The 8,447-nt window shown below is 42.2% G+C and overlaps 1 protein-coding gene across 1 annotated transcript; it reads left to right on the top strand.

The window, feature by feature from the left end:
* Positions 1–4,004: 4,004 nt before the first annotated feature.
* Positions 4,005–7,895, top strand: LOC5564929. Its single transcript, XM_001649218.2, has 2 exons — positions 4,005–4,067; positions 4,949–7,895. Exon 2 carries the CDS (start codon positions 6,026–6,028, stop codon positions 7,364–7,366), a length of 1,341 nt encoding a protein of 446 aa, XP_001649268.1. The 5' UTR covers positions 4,005–4,067; positions 4,949–6,025; the 3' UTR covers positions 7,367–7,895.
* Positions 7,896–8,447: the final 552 nt, after the last annotated feature.

Raw genomic sequence — 8,447 nt, 5'->3', positions numbered from 1 at the left:
TCAAGGCAGCGTTTTGGGACCAATATTATACAAATAATATTGGTTCCAAAATGCTGCTTTGAGGGACACCAGCTCTTTCAGACTTGGAGTCGCGATAACTAACCTGAAGTGTACGATTTGAGAGATAGCTTCCGATTATTCTAACGATGTATGTTGAAAAGTTAAAGTTTTTTGATTTCACAATCAAGCCTTCATACCAAACACTGTCGAATGCTTTTCCTATGTCAAGAGCAAGACAAGAGTAGAATCAGATTGGTTGGAACGAATCAAATTTGTTACACGTGACAGTTGATGAGTGGTCGAATGTCCATGTCGGAATACGAACTGTTCATTGGCAAACATTGAATTTTCATTGATGTAGATCATCATTCTGTTCGAAATGCTTATTTTTCGAAAAGTTCACTGATGGAGGTAAGCAAGCTGATTGCAAGATAGCTAGAAGCTTGAACAGGTTTTTTTTGTGCAGTTAGAAAATCGATTCAATTTAGGTTATTTTCTTTTACTTTGAATGTTTGTTCAAAGTCAAATTTTTATAACACGATATTGCAGAGACTATCGAGTTAGGGAGGTATCGAGTTGCAGAACACAAAACCAGTGCAACTGCGATCCGAGGGACCATCAAGCCACGAACACCAACTTTTGCAATGGTTCTCTAACTTAATATCGACATAATTCTGTATCGAGTAAGGGAGAATTGACTTATATCAACCAAAAATGATAAACTACTTTTTGGAAGTTTCTTTTTTAATATTGTACATATCATCAACCTTCGATTCAATGTCCTCGATAATCCAACCGTTTGCAAAGTTCCATGATTCCACGACGGTTCGTGAATGTCTGAGTAGATAGCAGAGATGCGACATTCTGCGATGATCTGAATTCCACAAAAGTTCGTGAAGTTGCTTTATCACGTTTCGCGAGTGTCTGTAAAATTTCAGATCAACGAAACTTTATTGTAAATTATTAACAATCGCTAAAACGGGACTGACAAATTATTGGCGTCAATCGCTTTCTACTTGCTCAAAATCAAAGTTTTTAAAACATAGGGGGCAGATTGCCAATTATTGTACACATGTCAATATTCCACAAAAATTACATAAATGGTGTTGAATTGATACCGAATTTTAATGTTAAAAATGATGTATTTAAAGTGAAAATAAACTGTAAGTAGCGTGCTTCAAGTATCACCCAAATAGATACGTCATGAGCAAAATGTTCCCTGCAATAGAATAGCGTATAAAGAAGTCAAATCTAAATGGATTTCATTGCCTTTTTCACCAAAATGGCTAATTATATGATGGTTTCAAAATATGAGGTGAACTTTCTTGAAAAACTCTTGAACATCATAAGTTGAAGCCCAGTTTATTGCCTATGGAGTAAACGTCGCGTGATGAGCAATGTTCATTGTTACAGAATCAGTGTTGATAGACTTACACTCAAATCTCTATCAATACGCTCTCCCGTGAGAGAAAACTCATTAGAGATCTGCTTCGCAAATCTCACGCTTGAGATTTTGATGCAAAATCACTCAATCAACTCAAACCGTAAAAAATGATTCAATCGCAAAACCCGTCAAAAACTCGTAAAACCCAAATGGTATTGTGTACGTTGGAAAGAATTACTGTAATTTTATCAGACTAACAAGAAATTATTGCCGTGTGTGAGTAAACTGTGGAAATACAAGACAATGAGTTGAAAAGGTGAGCCAACGCATACACGATTTTTTCACTGCTGAGTTGTGTAATGGACAACTCACGCATGAAAAATATCAAGCGTCAGTTATGATAAATTGAGTTTTTCACAACACTGTACAGAATATAAATATGACTGACAGAACAAAATGCAGTTTGGCACTTGTGATGGCTTTTTCTTAAATATACTCATTATTTCAACGAATTATCATGCAAACTCATCGTGATTCTTTTGATGTATTGTTTGGAATGTTATTTAACGCAACCTTCAATGACACAAACTAGTCAACATGATGCAAAAAGCAAACACAAATGTTTGCAATAATTGGATTCAAAGTTTTCAATAATAGGATGAGGATGTTTTCAAAGTGTGAAATAATCGGGTTTTGGCAAGGGTTCATAAATGTGGGAAAATGTCAAATAAATCAAAATATATTCAAAAAGCCATCTGAAATATGATTGCTTAATATATTTGTAGGTTTTGAGCGCATTTGTGATATGTTTTAGTGATTCTGTCATATTTTAATAGTCAAATAACTGACGCTGCTGCCATAATCGTGCCATAATAATTGGCAATCTACCCTACTACAAAGAAATCCTCTGCAAAGACACCAAAGTACACACTTAAGTTATTCTACAGATTACTGCAAAATCTGAATAGCTTAAAATTCGGTTATCTTAATTAACGGAGTTCGGCAAAATTTCACAGTTTTTGGCGGAAAAAGCATAAGGTAGAAATTCCTACGAATTTACACACCCAAATTGCTGAGCTAATCGAAATTATCCAGAATCCGTAAAATAAGTAAAATGTATATAAATTCTGAAATTATGCAGTGTATACAGTAAAATGTTTATTTTGACACAAAAACTTTTTGATATGAGAACATGAAACGATTTCAAAGCATTTTCTAGGTCATGAAATGTTCTTGCCGTCGGCGAAGATGAATTTCCACTTACATACAAACAGCTCATTATCAACCATTATATTTATTCCTCATTCATTCTTATGTCATGATTGATGTTGTTATCTTCCTCATCAATGTACGAAAAATTCATCATCCCAAACTACTCACGAATCGCATCACAATAAATCCAACACCCTCCACAGTCAGTAATCAGATGACTAACACTCCGAATGCAATAAAATTCAAACTCTGCTCACGAAATGGCACCACCATTCCAGTCAGTACTTAATGCGCCCCAAGGCAACATCACGAAGCCGAATCCAAAGCCAAACCCACCCGAAAAAAAAAACATAATCGTAACAAATCTCAACTTGCAATGCCTCTCCATAGACACTGACTGCACTACAGCGAAACGAACGAAACCATCAGAAGCAGCAGAAGAAGAGACATATTCCCGTCGGCTGAAGTTGCTGCTGAATGCTGCTTCAAGCCATAGACTCCAAGCTCGGTCCCATGGACTAAACACGGTTCACACATTCCTTCATGCGTGACGTCACAACGAGTTGCTCTTGCATGAATCACACACCTCTGGCGGGGTGTTTTTCGAATTGGTAGCATCGTTACATTTTCATCGCACAAAACATCGCTCAGGTGGTTACCAACCAGTAGGAGACGATAGCACCAATACCACCGCGTAGCATCGCGGTGAGAAACGGTATCCACTGCACCTGGATATTCTCACGGTGCGCACTCACGGCGAGAGAGGGAGAGAGAGCCAATTGGATAAACATCGAGAAAGTATCCAAGTGGACAATGGCTGCAAAACCGGTTGGTAGCTCCTACACAGCGGGTTGTTTCGGGGTTTCGGGAGAGCGAGAATGAGCGGGGGTTTTGTTCGGGAGGAGCGCGAACGAGAGAGAGAGGGGAGCTGGGATATGTATCCATGTTAGGGATGGTACGAACACCGATGAATGGGATGTTGCGTGGTGGGTAAAGGGTCTGTTTTGGGAAGGCAGGAGGGGAGTGAGGTGTTTGAGTTAAATGGATTTTAGATGGTTTTGGGAGGAATTCTGAATGATAGCGAGATGTTTGAGGAGTACAAGAGCGATCTTTGAGGTGTTTTGGGGATTTGCAAAGAAATATTGAGGTTGTCCATTGAAGTCGACTTGGAAATTTCCTTAATGGAAACCCAATTATTCCCTTGCTCACGTACATTCTTCGGTTGCGTGCTGGTGTTGGTGCAATTTGGTTGCACAAATTTGGTAGCAAATGCTCCCAGAGTTGTAGGTGCTGTTCGCTCTCTCTTTCTTTGCAGAGCGTATCTCGTTTGGGTTTTGGATGGTTTTGCTGGCTCTGTTGGCTTGATGGCCGTGACGGAGTGGTCTTCACACTCAGTATGCGTTTGTATTGTGATCCGAAATGAATTGAAACCAAGTTCGTCCGCGCTGCCGTCGACGGGATTTTTTCTTCTGTGAGTGGTGTGTCTCAACAAAAACCAAAAGTTAGCATCTTTATTTCTGCTAAGGGCCAGGGAATTAACTTTGACACACGAAGGCAGTGGCGAACGGAGTTTTGCGGTTCGGTACCAAGTGAATCGTGCGTGAATGGTGAATTGATTCACACGGTTTCGGGAAGACACAGTGCAAGAGACGACTGAAATCAAGTTTTTTTTCCTTGAATTTTGGAGGACCAGGCTCGGGAAGAAGCATAAGATAAATCGAAAGAAGAAACAGACAGCAGAAGTGGCAGAAGCAGCAGTGGATGAAGAGAAGTCTGGTTTCTCTCGCTCCCGCACTCACTTTTGGAAGTGTTTTTTCGCTTCCTTCTCCCGACTGAAGCAGAAAATATGTGTATTTTACGTTGATTTTTTTCGTTGATGCGCCCTTACACGAAAAGAGCCTGGTCGGGCCTTCAGGGGCAAAGTGTTTGAATGAATGGAGAATTTTTACTGAAAAATCAAAGTGCTACTTTGCTCTTTCTCTGGATGGTGGTGCGTTAGAGATGGGAAAGTGAGCACCCTTGCATGCCTCTCTGTAGATGTTGATCGCTCGAGGTGCAAATGATTTATGAGAAGGAACGACCGAAAGGAATTAGTCAAAGCGAAGAATGGTCCAACGAGAATATCAAGAGTGATTTTCCCGTGCAAGTCGCAGCACGCAGCAACTTCAGTTCTAGAGTTTCTCTTTTTCGGGGAATGTCGGTGAACGTGTGTGTGAACGCATAATTTGTGTATTTTCGCGTTGATGACGAAAGAAGATGAAAATGAAAAATCGTCTTTGATCAATTTTCCACATTGTGTGTCGTTTCGAGACGAGAAGGTATTTTTTATGTTATTGTTGTTGTAATTTGAAGGAGCCGAGGAAAAGCGGATAGGCAAAGAAGAGCAAGCAGGAGAGAAAGAGTGTGCGAGCGAGCAAGAGTACGCTCACTGTGGTTTTCGAATAGTTCGATAATTGAGAGAAAGAAGAAGAAAGTGCAGCTGTAAGAAGACGACGTGAAGCGGAGAAGTAGCAAAAACGTATACACAAGCATCGTTTGTTAGAAGAAAACCAGAGGCTCCTCGAGAAGGAGGAAAAAATGTAAATGAACAATCAATATCTTGTACGTTCAAGTCAGGAAGTGGCTGACTTTTCTGACACAGTGAGTGAACCGAAGGGAAATTTGCGTCTATTTCGGTTTATTGCCAACGTATGTACTAAGTTAGGCAGTGAGTAGTCATAATTCCTTCATCTTGAGAGTGTTTTATGGTGCCTGCCGTGAAGCAGCATTGTGTCGGGGGTGCTTTCCTCGATGAGTGGAAAAACGAATTATGAGGATTATACATTAATCATGAAGACAAGCAGATAAATGTGAAAAGGACAGCAGCCGGGTGTTTGAACCCTGCGAGTGAGTGAGTGCAACGTAATGGGGAAGCAAGAATCGATGTTGAAGTGTTGAAAATCGGTCGCGACCAAAATATACCGATCGTCGGCCGCAGAGACAGCCCAAACGACATACGAAGGAGGGAAAAACAAGTCAGGGAACAAACAAACACAGACAATGTAAGCGGCTAATGGTGCTGCTTCTTAACTTTATGTGGTCTGCTTTTCTGGATTCGTTGTCGCCGTCGTCGTCGCTTTCGTGTTCAACACCCAAGAGCTCCTTGACTGGCACGACACAGAAGACACACGGTCAACCAGTCCCAAAACCGAATCGAACCAAAGGCAGCTACAGAGAAACCGACGAAACAAGCGGGAGATAGAGAAAGCAAGATGAAGAAAAAGTGATACGTTATAGTGGTTTGACGATAATTTAAATAAAATAAAGATTCAAACAATTGACGGGAAGATTCGGAGAGGAAGCAGAAGGCTATATTTTATACTTAACCAAATTTGAAACGAGGAAGAGAAAGAGTGAGCGGTTCCCAGATAGGAATATCATGCAAACAAGATGAACAAGTTCAGCAGAAAGAAGAGTAAAGGTGACGTCACCGAGGTGAATCGTCACCATCAAAGGCGACCGACAGCCACCAACAGTATAACCACAAAACGACGAAAATCTCGGCTACTAAACACACGACTAAAGTTGCTACCCAGCATCAGGACGACGTCCTTTCTCACACTAGGGCTGATTGTATGCCTACAGCTGTTGATGATGTCCACCGTACTACACTGTGCCAAAACGTTCTACATGCACTGGAACACGACAAACAGTATATTCCGGATCGACAACACAGATCACATCATCGACGTCAACAAAGGTAACTCGGCGTTCGAGTACGATCAAGTCCATATCATCTGTCCGGTGTACGAGCCGGGCACGTTCGACAACGAGACAGAGAAATACATCATCTACAATGTCTCGAAGGTGGAGTACGAAACGTGCAGGATCACGAATCATGATCCACGCATTATCGCGATCTGCGATAAACCGAACAAGTTGATGTTCTTCACTATCACATTCCGGCCATTTACACCGCAACCCGGCGGTTTAGAGTTCCTACCAGGGAATGACTACTATTTTATCTCTACTTCGTCCAAGGACGACCTCCACCGGAGGATAGGTGGTCGATGCTCCACCAACAACATGAAAGTAGTATTCAAGGTATGCTGTGCCGACGAACAGCACCAGCATCCGAATATCACGTCTAGTAATAACAATATTCCTTCGTCGACGGCGATCGACGGTGGCAGTTCGCCGAATGGCAACAGTGCAGTTAGTGGCAGTAGTGGTGTCTCGGTCAACACCAATGCCAGTGGTTCGATGGATGGATTCGATCCGTCGACGAGGTTACTTCCGTCCTCGACGGTCAACAGCAGCCAAGGCAACATCGTGCAGAGCACGGTCAACTGGCCGGTATGGAATGGAGGCCAACAGCGGCCAGTTCCGTCGACTCCATCGGTCAACAATGGTGGCAACGGTCGCCATCAGCATCACTACACCCCATCGCCTCCGCGAACGGCCATCAACAACTACAACAACTACGGCGGCAACAGCGGAAGCGGCTCTGGTGCTCATAGTAATAGTAATAATTATAACATTAACAATCCACCGTCCAATGCACATCAGAACAATAAGCCGACGAAGAAGACGAACGAGTACGACAAACACCCGAACGAGGTCGTCAAGAACGAGGAACTCACCTACAACAATGGCGCTGCAACGAGGATCGCCACCAGTTCCCGAGGTTTGCTAGGATTAGTACTTTTAGCGATCTGTTCGCATCTCCTGCTCAGTAGCAGTAGGCTCTGCGTGACAGGGTTGCCAAATGCGTTGCCATTGACGAGATAGCACGTAAGCCGATTCCTAACACGATGCTAATCATGACACATACAATTACTTGAAAACACACACACCCACAAATACACACTCGAACAGACATTTGTAATACGAGACTCTTGAATCCAGATTTTTTTTTGTAAGAAAACACGAATTCGCTTGCAACGAGGGGGATCACCGTTTTCCCCCGCGGCGAACAGCAACGATACTTGTAAAACAAGGCGCAGAGAGTCATCGAGATCGTAAGTTATATCCTTGTTCGTACACATAAAGAAAAAGAAGAAAAAAAAAAAAACAAAGTGGAAACAAATATCTGATAGTCCTTATATAGTGTGTAGTAGTGAGTGATATTAATTTAATGAACAAAGCAAAAAGAAAAAAAATGGAAAACAGCAAGGAAAAATCACACATTTTTATTAGAAGGTAAACCGAAGACTGAGAGATTTGACCGCTGGAGCATGATGTTTAAGAGAGAAACCGAAATAAAACACAAAAAAAGTTCAGAAATGCAATGACTACGAACGAAAATCGTACACACCTACACCATACACGTCTCGTCTACTATCGTTGATCCGCCTTACAAGTCGGGTCAGCATTCTTCATCCCGAACAGCCAGAAATTCGCTCGATCCTCGATCTGACGTTGTTGGTCCCATCTCTCTCCTTGGAGCTGTTTCCAATTTGGTCCCATTGATGCTTAGGGTTTCTCCTCCGTCGCAAAGGGTGTGGGATGAGTTTTGCAATTAGCATTGCTTTGGTCGGTGGTCGGATTAAAATTTTTGGCTTTGGTGAGCTTTCGACCGAAGAATGACCGTTTCGGAAATTGGATGCAACTGCGAGGTGCAGTTTCTTCGCTTGGTAGGTAGGCCTGCTTTCTTCGTTGAGGAGAGGTGGGACGGGGGCCATCATTGTGTAATGCAAGAGATTTCAAATTTTTCGGATATCTGCATTTGCTTTGTTAGTGCTGGCATTTTAGGGTTGGGTAAGTACTTTTGCGAGTGAGATATGGCTACCTTTCGGGGCTTATGCCGGCTTTGTGCATTACAGACAGGCAGCTCGTCTGTGTCGAGTCTCTGAGAGATGTTGCTTGAGTT

This window comes from Aedes aegypti, chromosome 2, assembly GCF_002204515.2.
Source record: "Aedes aegypti strain LVP_AGWG chromosome 2, AaegL5.0 Primary Assembly, whole genome shotgun sequence".
NCBI lineage: Eukaryota > Metazoa > Arthropoda > Insecta > Diptera > Culicidae > Aedes > Aedes aegypti.
Note: the sequence above shows the minus strand (reverse complement) of the source record. Positions and strands in the feature narration are given on the sequence as shown.

What these genes read in the sequence shown, in the direction of transcription:
- LOC5564929 (XM_001649218.2), top strand. Translation starts at nt 6,026, where the DNA reads ATGAACAAGTTCAGCAGAAAGAAGAGTAAAGGTGACGTCACCGAGGTG.